Source organism: Thunnus albacares, chromosome 1 (genome assembly GCF_914725855.1).
Source record: "Thunnus albacares chromosome 1, fThuAlb1.1, whole genome shotgun sequence".
Taxonomy (NCBI): domain Eukaryota; kingdom Metazoa; phylum Chordata; class Actinopteri; order Scombriformes; family Scombridae; genus Thunnus; species Thunnus albacares.
Window position 1 is genome coordinate 18,056,193 of NC_058106.1, and position 16,736 is coordinate 18,072,928.

The 16,736-nt window shown below is 38.0% G+C and overlaps 1 protein-coding gene across 1 annotated transcript in view; it reads left to right on the forward strand.

Annotated features, from left to right (window-relative positions):
* LOC122979583 (CUB and sushi domain-containing protein 1-like) overlaps positions 1–16,514 on the forward strand; it is a 205,120-nt gene extending 188,606 nt beyond the window's left edge. Inside the window, exons 67-70 of the mRNA XM_044347148.1 lie at positions 2,936–3,023; positions 3,255–3,381; positions 8,874–15,028; positions 15,251–16,514. Of these exons, the coding sequence (XP_044203083.1) occupies positions 2,936–3,023; positions 3,255–3,381; positions 8,874–9,033 (375 nt within the window). The 3' untranslated portion in view covers positions 9,034–15,028; positions 15,251–16,514. The remainder of the gene's footprint in view (positions 1–2,935; positions 3,024–3,254; positions 3,382–8,873; positions 15,029–15,250) is intronic.
* The last annotated feature ends 222 nt before the right edge of the window (positions 16,515–16,736 follow it).

A 16,736-nucleotide genomic window follows, 5' to 3' on the forward strand; every position in this document is an offset into this window, starting at 1 on the left:
TTCATTAGCTTGAAATCTAGTTAACTTCAATGGTTCTAATATACTGTTTTCACTGAATAAACATTAACTATATATTTTTTAAAGACATTTATGATTTGTGCGTACCCATGGTCCAAGGCAGTTCTAAATTTGTTCACAGAGTAAAAACAAATTCAGGTAAGAACATATTGATGAATCTTGGATATGTGCTTAAAACGCACAGTTTAAGCACAGATTTGTGCGTACGCTCATTGTAAATGAGGCCCATTGTGAGCAAGTGTCCAAGGGTTTATGAGCACACAGCAGAGAGGACAAATGAGTATAACTGAGTGAAAGAGGTTATGATTGTGCTCTCATATGGATATTAGCAAACACACAACATAATTTATTGAGGATAAGGTTTTTGTTTGCTCAGATTTAATTATTCTTTGCATGATTATTTCTGTACAAAATATGTTTTATTTTCTTGTGAATTTTTTTTTTTCTGTGCTCAAAATGTCCCAACATGCACTCAGGAATGAGGAATATAACTCCATAATGTTCCTCTTCAGCTGCAGTGAAAATATTGTAACAAAAAGAGGGAACTTGGCACTAAAAAGACAGTAACTTTGAAAGATATTGATTTATCTAATTTGGACAACTAAAGCCTCACATTAGCTTAAAATAAACTTTTAAACACATTTTTGCATTAAAGGAGGGATTTTGTCTCCCATCACTTACACCGAAAGTACATTATGAAGGGATCTCTTAATGGACAGTATGACCAGGAGGAATGATAGCAGCAAGTAAAACAGGTATCAATGTTCATTTGAGCAGAAGATGTCATATCTCATTTATTGAATCCACTAAAAAAGGGTTTTTGGTGGGTTTTATGGGGAGCTATGTGCTGGCAGTACGTATTTCTTGGCCAAGTGCAGTGAGTTCCTGGAGTCTTGGGCTGTGTCTGAAATCACACCCTATTTTCTACATAGTGCACTATATTTATCCTCCACCATTTTATTTGAAGTTTGAATTCTGAGTGTCAAATTTATGCACTGCAGTATATAGTGCCCTCAAACACTTCAACAACTGAATGAAAAATAGCGTCCACGGCAAGTACACAACTTTCTGCTAAAAATCCCACAATGCAATGCATCAAACTTCATACAGTAGATGTGAAAATTACTGTAAGCGTCACTACACCTGTGAATGAAGACACAAAATAACAATGATTCACAAGTGTCCAAAATCCATATTTACTGCTCACTATAGTGTGAACTACTGTGTGTCTATCATACTGAGAGTAAATGAGTAAACAAGGGTGATTTCAGACGCAGCCATGTTGTCACTGTGATGTTGCCAGGCATCCCACAGAGATTTCAGGAATTTACTGGCCTGGCCAGGAAATAGTTCCAGCATCTAATTCCTCTTAAAACCACAAATCTGGGGCTCAGATATTATTGAATCATTGCACATTTGCTCTCTGCATTCACAATTGTTCTCTGATGTGCATAAATTGTATTTCCTTTCTCTAGACTATGAAAACTCAATCACCTAAATAATCTTTGAAAATGCTGAATGCTAAGAGTGTCTAGAAAGAAAGACAGTAAGAGAGAAGAAATGAAGAAAGTCAGCTTTCTGTGATGCCATGTTCTATGTAGATGTTTTAGCTTAGTTTGATGTGAGATTTGAGGCTGGGACTTCTGAAGATCATGTCTACAACTGGGGAATGTATTAAAAATCTGATCCTGCCTGACTTGTTGACAGAGAGGAAGAGAGGCAATAGATGTACGAACTGACTGGATAGAAGCATGCAGGGATTAAGGAAAAAATATGGCAGAAAGTACAAAGGAAAGAAGGAATAAGACATACTGTAGACAGTTAACTAATTTATCAGGTTGTGAATGACACAAAGAGGAAGGGAGGAGGAAAAGGCAGACTGATAATGACCCTGTTATGATTCCTGAAAAACAATCTTATTACAAGTTGAAGATGAAACTTTGATTGTCACTTTGTTTGTAAAACATACAATAGTTGCTTCAATCTCCAAACAAGATCCCACTACCTGAGAGATGGAGGGGGAAGAGGAGGAGGAGGGAGAGGAGAGAGCACAGAGTGTGAGAGGTGGAGAGATATTGATGACATGGGGAGAAGACAGGATGAAAGCTGGCACTGAAATGATTAGGGTATATTATAAAATATTTTAAAAGGATTGTCCTTTGAACTTAGCAAATTATTACATTTAGTGTCATACTACTTATATATTAAAACCAAGCAACACCAGGCAACACACTGAATGATTGACTACTGTCAGCTAGCTTGCCGTTAGCCTCCTGCAGTCAACTGTACAACAAAAGGTTATTACATAATCGCATGTCTGTGCTTAAAATATTTTCACCTTATAAAGACACTTGTCTCGTACATCCTATTCTTGATCCGTAACACACCTTTTCCCACTTTCAGTGCAATTCTATGTTGTTTGTTCATAATGAAATAAGAAAAACCTCCCTAGAAATGTCAAGATGTGGTTTTGGAATCAATTCTGGAAGACCATCCACCATACTACTCTGTGCCAAACTCGCACTTGTTTGTACAGTACAGCTCTTTGACCACTATATTATATAGTATATTACATATTGTCACAAAGTGACAATCAGAGTTTCATCTTCAACCTGAAAAAAGATTGTTTTTCAGGAATCATAACTTGATAATTATCAGTCCACCGTTTCCTCCATCACACAATTCTTTCATGATGGATAAACATGCACATTATCTCCCATTTTAAGATTAAAATGTGCTATATGATATAATGCATAATATAAAATAGAATGTCCACCCACCAGGATGGACCGTGTCTTCCAGATCACTGTCTAGTTTGAAAACTAATGAGAAAACAACTTGTTTTTATATTATTCCATACAACTATTATCTATGATCAAATTATAATCTTAACACTCTTGAATGTTCTGTTTTTCAGGTTACTGCAGAATCAGACCAGAAGACTTTTGTCTACCAGGGGCACATCCACAGTAAAGATTTTGGCAAGTTCCATCTGACAAGGCAAGGTAGGTCTGTCTGTAACAACAGCACTGATGTCAACTGCAAACAATGCAGGTTTTATGTTCCTGTAAAACAAAATACATATAATAAATTACATTTTGCACTACACAAACATGAGAAGCTGGGCTTACGTTCACAGACTAACAATGACAGAAGCATCTATTACACGTGCACAAAAGGGTGTCTGTGTGTATGCGTTAATGTACTTGTTGATTTATGTCTGTCTGTATTCCCAGGCCCTGTAACCATGGCAATGGACCCATCCAACCCCTACACAAACAGCAGCTCTGTGGCAGCAGCCATCTTAGTTCCTTTCTTTGCCCTCATCCTGTCTGGATTTGCCTTCTACCTCTACAAGCACAGGTAAGCTATAGCCTCACTGTAAAGCCATCATAGAACAACAACAACAACAACAGCAGAGTAGAATACAAAACTGGTGTTTGCCTTCTGGCTTTGCCTTCTATTTCTGTAGAAGGTGGTAGGTTTAATGTGCTCAGTAAAAGTGAATCATTAAGTATTGTGGAGTAAAAGTGAATAAATATTAGCTTCCAAACTTTTTGTAATTGTAACACACACGAATAATAGCTTGATAAATTGATCTTCAACAGGTTCACCTGATGAATGAATATAACAAAAATTTCCACCTTATTTCTTTCTTCAAATATTACTTTGTGCTTTTTAATGCATTTAAGTGGTCTCTTTGAGTGCTTAATTCTCTTTTTTCAGTGCACTGCTATTCCCTAATTTGCTTTGTGTAATTCAGTTAGTTATTATATATTTTCGGGAAACACGCTCTCTCTAACTTATTTCAAACATTTCTTTAGGTTGTATTGCATTTTGATCCCTCCAGGCACCTGTTGATTAAGTTTTATTGCTACTTGTTTGCCTCTTGTTAAATGTTGGCACAAAATAGTTGGACTGGAAAGAAGCCCTCTGATTTTGAGGGGCGGACACCAAAACTAGAGTCTGACTCCAAAGTAATAAATCAGTCTTAACAAATTCTCACTGACTTATATTTTGCTCTACTTTTAGTACTTAAGGAAGCCAGTAAGGAGTTCAAAGTAGGTGGTGGCTAAATTAAAAAAAAAACAATAAGCTTAAGATATTAATTAGATTAAAATGCCTGATAATTTCTTTTTTCTGGGGTGTAATGCCCCATCTGCAAAATTCCATAAGAAAGCCCTTTTAATTTATACTTAACTGGCAACAAGGAAATGCAGATATAACAGTGGACCTTTACAAATGTGATAGAATTGATTGTGCCTTAAAGCATAAATTGAGCTATATAGCTATTGAACATGTTTTAACAAAAAAAATATTCTGTTGCAGCTGCTGAGCTTTATAGTGATGTTTAAAAAATTAAAATTGTTTCAAAATAGAAAGATTTTTGTCACAGAATGTCGACATGAAAACCAGAACATGTTTTTTTCTCTCTTTTATTCTCTCTCTGACTTATTATCTGGACAGTTCTTCAGCCACTTCAAGGTTCATAGCCAGGAAAATGAGCGTGTCAATGTGCTCCTCAGTCAGCCTAATGCATCTAAGACTGCAGATAATGCCTGATGTGCTGTATATTTCGCTCCGTGCCTCTGCTTTGTCAACAAGCCGTGGACGGTCGGCAAGAGCACTTATACTTGCAGCCATGCCTCAGGTTCTGTCACCATGAAAGCTGCAGCATGCATATGAGAGGAAAAGAATGGTTGGCACACGCACTATGCCTGCAGGGAGTAGAGTGCAGCACACACACAGTGCCCCACTGTCATACATTGACACAACTCATAGGAAATACAGCTTTTATTAAAACACTGTCATTCTTAATGTACAGGTACTAATAAAATGGGGTATAGTACTATTTTTAACGGCAGGGTATTGCAATACCTTTCTAGTATCGGTATACCATTCAAGACTAATGTGCTTTAGAGTGTTTTTTCCCTTTCATTTTTTCCTTCTACAAAATAAATCACATTCTCTGTATTTTGAGACACAGGGCTCTAACTTCATGAAAGTGCAAATGCAAGCACAAACTCTTGGCACAGGGTCGCATTGCTATGAGCATGTATAATGCCCATAGCAATGCATAGCATAATGTATTTCTGCAGTTGTGGTGAACAGAGGCACAAATGCAACCCTGGCACAACACACACAAGTAGGCAGGATATGTTATCAACAGATAGAATTGGGGTTATCTATATTAATGGCAAATCCTATCAGCTCCTCTCATCCTCTAGCAGTTACCATGTGCTAAAAGAGCTTCACCTAAGAGAAAACTGTAACTGTCGAGGAAGTACAGAGTAACAAGTCAAATGTACATAAGCCTACAGTATATATGATTATGCAGCACTCTACATACTGTATGCTTTCAAGGGCAGATTCACTTTTTAAGTTACATTCAGCTTTCATTGGACGATAAAAACCCTGTCATCATGTTTTCGATGAATAATAATGTGCAAAGAATATGACATCTATACAGTTATGCTACATCTTCAGTTACTTGCGGTATAGTGAAATATGTTGCCTATAGTTGTTCAAAAACTTTAAAAGCAAAGGCCCTCATACTTCCCACAAATAATTGTAGATAGTATTATTGGTCATCATCTATCGTCTTTTAATTTAACCTACAATAAGTCTACCTTACTAGCACTGATAACTGTATATTGATGTGGATTTACAGTAAATGCGTATGAAATGAAAAACAAATATGAACAAATAGGGTAGAAAATCACCAAACAGGTGCAGGCAAACAAAAAATGTTCTCGCGGCCAACCAAACTGGCTGTCCTCCAGCATCTGTTCCTTTGCCAGCCTTGCATCAACATCAAAATAGAGCCCATGTTGTAAAGAGGGTAATGACGTTTTTTGTTGGCTTTTTGTAATCTTTAAAACCAGGGCAGAGTAATTTGGCTGAACGTCATTCATTTGTGTGTCCTCTGTTCCAAACTGAGTACATCCTTAAACCCTATTGAAATGTACTAAGTGGACCTGATGTCAGACTTTTTAAAAGAACAGGCCGTTCAGAAAATTTGAAACGTAAGTATAGCTCTAAACCTTCAAGTGCACTCTAAAGGTTAGGCCTGATTGACCATAGATATTAATTATTGTTCATAGAAAGTTCACAAAAGACTTACAATGCCTAAAGATGTCAGATAATTCAGAGCTGTATTGAGGGTAAAATGTCATCATTTACTTTGTTTAAAACTGAGTGAGATTCTACATCTAAGGATTTGACTGCAGTTTATCACTCAAAGATTTATACATTTAACAATAGCCATTATGACACATTAATCTGTCGGCTTGTCATTTACAACAGCAGTATGCTATTCTATCTGCAGAGCGCCTGGTAGTTTCCTGATTTATGGATGTTATTGAGGTGTATGTATGTCCAGGTAGACACATGCTCTGCTGGCCAGCTAGTAATGTGCTTTTCTATGTACTAACTAGTTAGCATGCTAAATTCTGTGGATGCTAACTGCTGTGTACAGGGCCAAGCAGGCTACCACAGATATTGACAGTGTATTGACCATTGTGTACCACTAGCTGGCAAGGCCAGTGGACAACTAACACTACCATTACATTACCTAACACTTTGTTACACAACCTGCTTGCCAGTTAGCAGTATGCATTGCTAGTTGATGTATATTAAAGCTGATGGTTGTATGCAGGACATTGTCTGCTGACACAGATGACAATGAGAGACCAAAAGACACCTGGGGGCCTGGCGGCAGGTAAGACTGACACCTGTCATTCATCTGGTTTCAAACAGCAACCAGATCTCCGCCCGCCGCCATCCTCCGTCAACCTCGTCATCACTTGTTTTTAGTTTTTAGATTTGTTTCATGCTGTTTAGTATGGCTGCACAATTGACCATAAGATGTAATTCTAATTTTCTGAACCGAACCGAAAATTGTACTTTGTCTGACACAATGTTGTATTACTGTAAGTAAAACCTGTGAACTACAATGAAATGGAATTAAGAGGAATATGGCACAAGGAAACATTCATATCAGCTAAAAGTAATTGGGGAGACATCTATAATCGGGAAAAATGAAATGAATGAATTTTGATGTTTTAAAAGCAGTGCAGCCCTACTGTGTCAAAACAGCAATCATTTGAAGGTAGAAGGAGGGCCGTTTATTTTGTCTTTGATCTCATTGTCATCTTCCTGTCAGCATGATGCCATCAAGAACAAATATAGCATTTGACCAACTGTAAATTGATCCGATTCAGACAAGTAATGTGTATACTGTTTTTTGTACACTGTTGCTTTTTTAAATTTTCTTTTTTTTATTGTTACCTCTAACCAGAATATTACTTTCATCTTGACTTAGCAGTAGATGTATGGTACAATAGTCTCACACAATGACAAGCCAACAGAAACAGAAACAATTTCTTTACATTACAATACAACTGTTGTATAACTGAGAGACTGAAAGCTAGGTGAGAGTGTGTACACTGCAGTTTTTGCAGTTCTGCTTTGGCCCGTATGTCTGTACTCCATTTATAATACTGTCAAAGCAATTACGTGTGCTGTTTTTCATTCTACCAATAAAATTAAACTATTGCACCTACAGCCACAACCAGAAACTAGTGCAGCGATTTGAACTACTGCCACGCAGGGGAGGTCTTCGGTGTGTGTTGGTGTGTGTGCAGTTTTGTAAAGTAATGGGTTGAGCATGTAGGGTAGGCTTAGTGGCTCCCCAGGGTTGGATTTCTACCAGTGCACACATACACACACACACACACGCACTCACATACACACATTCTTAATGAGGTCAGAGTCAAAAAGCTTTTCAGCTGCAGCACTCCTCCCTGCTAATAGTTCCACAGGGTTTGGGGAGTAAGTGATTATATCTAACTGGATTATAGAACCTGATTATCCAAAAATGTAATCTGCGACAAACAGACAAATTAGGAGGGGGTAGTCATATTTCACTGCATATCTGTTTTAAGCCCTTCAGTAAGTTTCTTTAAATCCTCGTTCAGGCAAATTGAGTAATAATATATTCTTTTGATCTAAAACCACTGGGTACCATTTGCAGGATGATGACAGGTTATATGCATGCGGACACACTCACGTGAGCAGCAGATGGGTGCTGGGCAGCTGAAGCACTGAAGCAGGCAGTTGTTATAGTTCAAGTTCTGATTCCTGCCATAACTTTCCCTGCAATTTGTAGATTTTCACCAGAAACGTGCCTTCACTAAGTTTGCGCCTTTAATCTCAAGAGTAAAGCTGCCGACCAATGTGTCAATTAAGAAAAGTGAAGGACAGAAAGGGTGTCTGACGTTTAATTTTTTGATTAAACAGTGGTTTTTGAATTGGTTGTAGAGCTAAATAAGACAATTACAAAATTCATTAAATATTCAGTACATTTTTAAGCCTTTACTTTTTAAATCTTTTCACACTAACTTCAGATAAATAATGCTATCTTGCAGTCAGCTGAAATCTTTTCACTTAAAGCTGAGTTAAGTGATGTTTGAAACACTAGGGAGTAAAAGGGCTCCAAAACAAACTCACAGACACACAGCAAATCCAGCAGCCACAGAGCAACATGAGCATCTCATTGAGGAGTCATCTATCTGGATCCTTAGCTTGCTACATGGTCAACTTTCTTCATCAGCCACTGGTTCATGTAGGCTTGTTGCTGTTTTAAATATTGGATATTAAAACAAGGAGATCAGCAAATATGAGCAACTTGAGCTTACTGTCATACAATGTTGGAGTGCATGGTTAGTTGTCATTTTGTGTTTCAGAGGCCTGCATCCTTTTGGTTGTACTATGTTTTCCTCTCAGATCATTAAATTTAATTATGCAAAAATATCTGCCATTAACACAATTATTTCCTTCTGTTTGTTTTCCAGGACACGTCCCAAGGTCCAGTTCAATGGCTATGTCGGCCATGAGAGCTCCAATGGTCAAGCATCATTTGAAAACCCAATGTATGACACCAACATGAAGCCCACTGAGGCTAAGGCGGTTCGATTCGATACCACACTCAATACAGTCTGCACGGTGGTATAGTCCAACATACCTGCTGCTACCAAAGCAGTGGTATATTCCAACCTCCCTGTCGCAGTCTGCAGTGTGGTTTAACCAAACAGGACAGAAAGAACAAACTTACGATTAGGACTTGTCACTTTGAGCAGTCTGTGTTGTAGCATGCTGGTCCTCTGTCAGCATAACCTGCACAGTAATGCAGCTCTGCTCGTCCTCCTACCTGAACAATGGTATCCAACTCTCCCTATAGTCTGAAAGAGCGACATAAGTTGGCACCAATAAACAAGGGAGTAGGCATCAAATAACATGAAGTCCATTGTTCAGGGGATCAATGACCAATGACCAGGATTCTTCTTAAGCACTGTTGCTGTTCAGACATCAGACAGATGGTACAACGAGTTGAACTTCCTCAAAAAGCGGCAAGATTGTTGAACAGTGCTCGTCCAGTCTCAGTTGACTTCTACAAAATTTGATCCAACCTCTTTATGGAAAAGGCTTGGTACAGTCAGTGTCATATAGCCCTCTGATACCCTCCCTGAATAGAGGTTTACCCCAACCTAATACCATACCCCCAAGCCAAATTTGCACAGTGGTATAGGCTTACTAACTCCCCTGCTGCAGGCCAGACATGGGTTTGACCGATGTGAGGTTCTACCCTCAGGGGAAGCATATAGACTATTCCACCCTTTCACCCCTCCAGACATAAAATAGTAATTGGACAGTTCCTATATGTCAACACAAAACCATCATTGGTGCTGGACCAAAAACCTCCCATTGGACTTCCATCATGCTGGACTTGACAGGACTGGACTCTTTGACACAATGACAGCTTACAGAGTCTGTTTTGGTGGAATCTGATATTGATTATACACAGACTGCTGTAAAGTTGACAACTAAATGCAGTAAATGCAGTGACAAGTTCAACCAGACCAATTCCTTTAAAGAAAATGAAACTCTCATCCAGTACTGGTTACCAGGATTATATTAGTACTAGGAGTAGTGAACTAGTGCTAGATAATCCAGGGTCAAGTAACATTTGCAGATCATTTGGAAATGTTTGTTTTAGCCTGCTTGGAGTACTGAATGGGTTAGGTTTAATATAGCAGGACAATCACAGAGTTAGGTAAGTTAAGTTGTCATTAAAGGATGTTCTATTAGTTTCTTGTGATTGTCTTTACCTTCTGCCACTTACTGTATTGCCTTTTATGACTATGTCTACCCACAGTATTTGGCAACTAATTAGGCTAAAACATATCAAATCAAGTATTTGTAAATGATATTTTTCCCAGGTTTAGTGCTAGAACCTGCAAACTAGTTCTAGATGATTTTTGGACATTTTCAAATATTCTATAGAGGCACTACACACTTAAAATTAGTCCTATACACAGTATTCCACACTAGCACTAGGCAGACTGTGCTGAACCAGAAAACCAGACATTTGAGTTGCCGTGCTGGTGGACACAATAGACTGGTTTCCAGAGGACTGTCTAACACAATCAGATAGTCAGACAACTGATTCTTGTTCTTGGACTAGCCAGGATTCTGTGCTTGGTGGCTGAACAAGTGGAAGCCTGGAGGCAATAAGCTGTCAGGATCGTCGACTGCTGCAATCAGCTGTGGCCAAATCCAGGAAATGATTTATCTTCATGTAACTCTGGTCGGGAATATCAGTCAAGCGATGACTGTTTTTTTTTTTTTGTTTTGTTTCATTTTTCTATGGTATACTCTCCAGCCACAAAATCAGAAACAGATGAAGAGATTAACAGACAGACTGATTGATTGACAGAAATTAGACAGACGGACACAAACGAATGGACAGATAGACACCTCTGTCAGTCTGCTGGAAAAGAGAGACAAGGACAGGTTGCTATGGAAACAGAGACAAATAGTTGTTTCTCATTGTCTCTTGTGGCATTTTTCTTCAGTGAAGATATTGATGAACAGACTCTATGTTCAAAAACCCAGTGGCCCCATGGGACTTCTGAAACCACTGCTGCTGGGGAACCCAAAATATAAACTTTATATAAACTCTTAAACCGCACAAATTTTGCACTAGTGTGTTTTTCTGACTGGGTTATGAAAAAATGAATAATTTTTGGGTCTGAAATGGGTTTGAAAAATGAGTCCTTCAAAAGAAAAAAGAGAATTTTATTCAAAACTTCTATCTTTAAAAAGATGATAAATGACTAAATACAGGGTTACAGAGTGTTTGTATATACACATTTATATTTCACACTCCCTGTTAGCAGAAGGCGTGACCACATGCTATACCGTTGTTTATTTTGTTGCCATGACAACATGCTAACCAACCAGAAAGTTGGGATCAGTTTACCTGTGGACCTCGGAGCTTCTAGTGTGTCACAGTGGCACCATGTCCTGCCCTTTTTTAGAACAGTGTTTCTGAAAGCTCATACTGAATACTGTTACTGCTACAATATGGCAGAAATATACAGAAAAGCTCACATTCCTAATTTGCAGCATGGTCTCATTTACAGGTATTAAACTCCCGTCATTTTCTGAGAGACTGTACTCTTATAGATACTTCAGAAGATGAAATAGTATCTCAGTATGGACTCACTTTTTTTCAGTTGGTCATTTGTAGTAGTAGACAGTGTAAGCTTTCAGAAACAACATGTGACTGTTTCTGTAACTCTCTTTAGAAAGATGTGTTGTAAATGTCCCTAACCACTCACATTATCATGCATCATCTTGCAACACATTTTACATGTCTTGATGCACTTGATCTTTTTTCAACACACCTTTTTAAAGAGCACAAAGCATACATGTGATCTGTTCTAGAATTTAAGGCACAGGACAAACAGACATGAAGACAACATGCACAATTATTGTTGTCGACAGTTATCGCCCCCCTGAGCCCCTCCATTGTTTGAGAAATACCTCGTGTGCAGAGAGTACGTTACATCCTGCTTATCAATGCTGGAACTTCACTGCAACAAATACACAAGCTTAACGAGTGCAACCTCGCATTCAGCTCATTTCCTGGTATTTTAAATCGAAAAGTCGTACTAACACCCAGGAGTAAATCCACTGGTTTGAAAAACACTTGGCAAGCTTGTTATTTCTCGCAGTGTTCTCTAAAAATATTTTTTATTTTTCGAAAGATGCTGCACTTGGTTTAGATCACAGATGTAACTGCTTTCAATGTGCGTCTTTCAGTGTCTTCAGGCCTGTTTCCTGTTTGTTTCATACTCCATGCACATCATTCTCACATTAGGTTTACGCTCAAGGCATTTGCTTTAACCTGCACGATTTCAATCCATCATACTGTCATATACCTGCAAACAATAAATCACAAACCCATTCATTTTCACATACAATATCAAATGGTGAATGGAATGTATGTGAGTCAGATAATGAAAACGTACAACTGTTAAAATGGTGATTCTGTCCATCAAACACATGTTATATTACGGTTATATTCTTCAGGCCAAGATGCAATTGACTGAAATCAGAAAGTGGATTTTCTCCAGAACTCAAATACTGAAAAAATAAACCCATCTGGCATGAGAAGGTTGTCACATTCATTCATTTTTGAAATAATGACAATAAATTAACAAGTAAATGACAGTTTCTATTTACATTTTCAGCCTAATTGAAAACAAATGTATTCCAGACCTGCATGTTGCAAATGAAATGTCCCAAAACAATGGCACTTACACAAGTGTGAGGCCCAGAAACAAAAGATATGCAGATGTGTGTACAACTGTAGCTGTTGTACTGGCAGTGGTTGAAGAGTGCAAATAGACAGAAGACGCACATTCACAATTTCTCCCAGGAATAAACAAGACCTCTGTAAACAACAGAAGAATGTCTCTTCTCAAGATAGTTAGCCTACTTTCTTTTTATTGCTGGAGTGCACCCAGTGTCTCTATTTTAATTGATTTAATTAAATCAGTTGAGATTTCCTACGGAGTCAAGAGGGCATAATAGAGCCTGAAAATTAAAGGCTGCAACGTTTCCACAAGCATAATAAAAGGTCTCATTTTTAACAATTAATGACACAGATCAGATCTAGTGTGCCTGAACAAGAAATTTAGACTCCACGTTGTCCCTGTTTATTCTGGCATGTAAAGCTGGTTACATTTTCAGAGCCTGTGTAAACGAAATTCAGCCAGATCCAGAGTAAATGTTTGTGCAGATCCTTGAAGGTTATGGCACATGTGTGTGCCATAATCAGGTCTCACGCCTACAGCAGAAATCTAAAGTTATTACAATATTTCTGTAAGCTCTCACGGATGCCAGATGAGCTCCATTTTATGACTGCCGGAACAGAAAAACTCCCATTTGATGAAAGAGAGTTTGATCCCCTCCCACTAACCCCTCAATTTCCCCCTCAGTAATCAGCTGTTTCATGGCAGACATCATCTGCCATTTTGATGCCTGTTTCTTTCAGTAGCCAACGTTACCTCTTTCAAATGCAGTCAATAATAATACAAAATAAAATAATAATACCAATGTACCAGTGCAAAGCTAAATGGGTATAAGGATAAGTTCTCTTGGTGAAAGTATTTCTTTGCATTTAATTTCCTTGATTCTAGTACCTGGACTCTAATAGAAAGATATGCTGAGTCATGGTGGAGGTACAGACAAACTTCAGTCTTCAACAGGGTCATAAGAATAGATCACATTTTTGTGTGTTATAATCAAAAGGAAAAAAAGATGTCAACCTGATAGCTGGAGGTAATTCATTTTCTTGTCTTTGTCATAAAGATTAAAGGAATTTGAATGATTGAAATGGGAAGAAGGGCACAGCTCTTACAGGTCTATCTGTGTTTCACCCACAGATAGCATAAAGAGGAGGTCTGTTCTTGTGGCCCTGATTAAGATCATTTTGCTGAAATAATGGTCCTACAATGGACAACATTTGTATCAGAGCCATGAATGTGTAGAAACTTATTTTAAATCTTAATAGAATCCAATTTTATAACAAAAGGCCCTTTCTGTTTTAGTGCGATAACCTTGTTTAGCAAGCTTTCTGTTGGAAACTTGTGAGGCTAAACATAAGGCTGACGCAGTGACTTCTGACCTCTGAAATGTGCTGGAGTGCTTTTTTCACAATTAGATGTGTTTAATTCTGCTTAAGATGACACATCTTTTCTCTGAGATGGAAAGTGAAAATGTAGATGCTGTTCTCTTCATCTCAAGACTTTTTTTTTTTTTTTTTTTTTACAATTTGTATAAAAGTTTCTACACGTCCTTCATTTGGCATTGTCAGCAGTCCTCATTGGTTTAAACACCTGGCTACAAGTGAAAAAACCCCTCCACTAAATTTCAAAATGCCAAGGTTGTTTCTGCCTCTTAAGATGAGACTTTGCATAGTTTGAGAAAAAGTTTCCACATTTGTCCCTCACTCTCTCTAAAGTGGTATTGTCAGCAGTCCTCAGTGAAACAAAGGGGCCCAGGATGCTGCAAGCTTTAAAAAAATACCAGCTAAGATTGTAAATGTCACACAGTGATGCATGGGGAGATGTGTGCTGTTTTTCCACCAGATATTAAATACAGAATAGATTAAATGCAAGTATAAGGTAAGATAAATTACATCAAGATTGGGTCATGGTGTTAAACATTGATGCGAATATACCCGGTCACTGGGGATGGATGTCACTAAACTTCTCCTGCAGGAATAGTGTAGGAAAATCCTGTGATTAAACCGTGCCATACATGTGTCCATATGCGGCTCAGTGAAAAATTATTGCCAGATGGAAATTGGACTTTCCTCTGTGTGTGTGTGTGTGTGTGTGTGTGTGTGTGTGTGTGTGTGTGTGTGTGTGTGTGTGTGTGTGTGTATGTGTGACTGTACAGTTCATAGACAGCACCTATCTGGGCTGCTTTCACTTCATTTTCAATATAATGGAATTAAAATATTCAATATTGCAGTTCATTTCAGGACTTTGTTTCACCCCCTTCACAATACTTTGGATAGGACAAACTTCTCATGCCGTATGTTCAGCATTAGAGCTTTGAAGAACATCTACAACCTGGTGTGTCTGAACTGAACGTGAGTCGACTGCAGGCCCAGCTTCACTTATCAGTGCAAAGGATGAATAATTTCATTTCGACACATGGCAGCTTGTAGATCGGGACACCATGCATATTAGTGCTATATTCACACAGTGTCAGAATGCGTTCTCAGTAACACATATTGACATGCAGTAAATTGCTCCTTGTGGCTTATAAATGTATTTTAAGAAATATTTTTGTTAATTTTTTTTTGTCCTAGATTGCACAGAGATGTGTTGGAAAAATGGTGGGTCCTTATCGGGAGGTTGCCATCGTCATTAATGTTGTTTTAAGCATCATGATCACCGTCATCATCATCATCATCTCTGTCACCTCTCACCATCATCATGTGCTGCTGAACTTGAAGTAGGTGCAAAAGAAAAAAAAATTTTGTACAGAAATCTATTTTTTATGGAGAATTTGTAAAAAAAACAAATTATTAAACATGCTGTACTTTTTATGATTAATAATGTAGGTACAACAAGATCTTGTTCATTAAAGTCAATGTTTTTACTGTTACACACCATGTAAAAATCTATGGTTCAACCTGAGTATCGAATATCAAAATGTCATATGATCTCTTTTGTCCATTACGGCTACTTTTACACAGGAACAGAAAGGATGGGTCATTTCCCAATTTCTCCATAGCTTGGGGCCAGCAGAGTATTTGTTTGTTTTGAACATCGAAATTTCTAAGTCAGCGTTCATGGAAAAATAAAAACAAAAAACAAAAAAACAAAAAAACACAATCTGTAATGTAGCGATATAAAGAGCAATTTTGGGTGGCTTCTTATGTGGCAGCAGTGCCTAAAGAATCATGTGAGCATTGGTTCATTGCTCACATTAAAATATCTTGTTTACATACATTTTTTAATTGATTATGGATACACACACACTTTGCATTGGACAAAAAATAAACAGCAGATGTTTAGTATCATATTCTCATCAACAGTATTCATGGATGAGTTGAAAATGACAGGTCCTTTAAAAGATGGTGTTCTTGTGTAATATCAGCCCTGCGTGGCTGATCCCAATGTCTATATCTGGGAGAGGGATGACTTCCACAGGCGCAAAAGATTTTTGATGACTTGACCCCATTGGCCCAAAATCTGACCTCATGTCTGTCTAAACAAGGAGAAACCAGTAAGATGGAATCTGGCTCCTCCTTGCTGAGACATTATGGGTTTAGAGTGGAAAATTAAATTGTGGTACATTTAGACTCTAGCAGCAGCGTTAGCAAATTGGCAACAGTTTCGGAGGCTCCTATCATGACTGGTAAACAAGATTCAAGTTTTGAATTTATGGATGGAAAATGTCATTTTTCTGTCCTCCATGAGAGAGAAATAACATGGAGTGTTATAAAAGGTTAAACAACAGATACTGTATGTGAACGCAGCCTCACAACCTGTTGTTAAAGAGACTCACAGTTTATCTATCAGCTATTTTGAAAACATTATTTGAGAATAAAGTTTTTGATACAATAATTCCTCCTTTGTATGAATGTGTTTTTAAACTGCTATCCTGATGAGTGAACTTGCCTTTCAGTATGATTTTGCTTGATTGAGTACATGTTAAATTACATACACACTGCTATTTGTGCATGATGGCATTCACAGCAGTGACATCCTGCGTTCAAACCTGACTGTCCCAGCTCAGGCCTCTCTGTGTGGAATTTGTATGATTTGTTTGTGCTTCAGTTTTCCCCC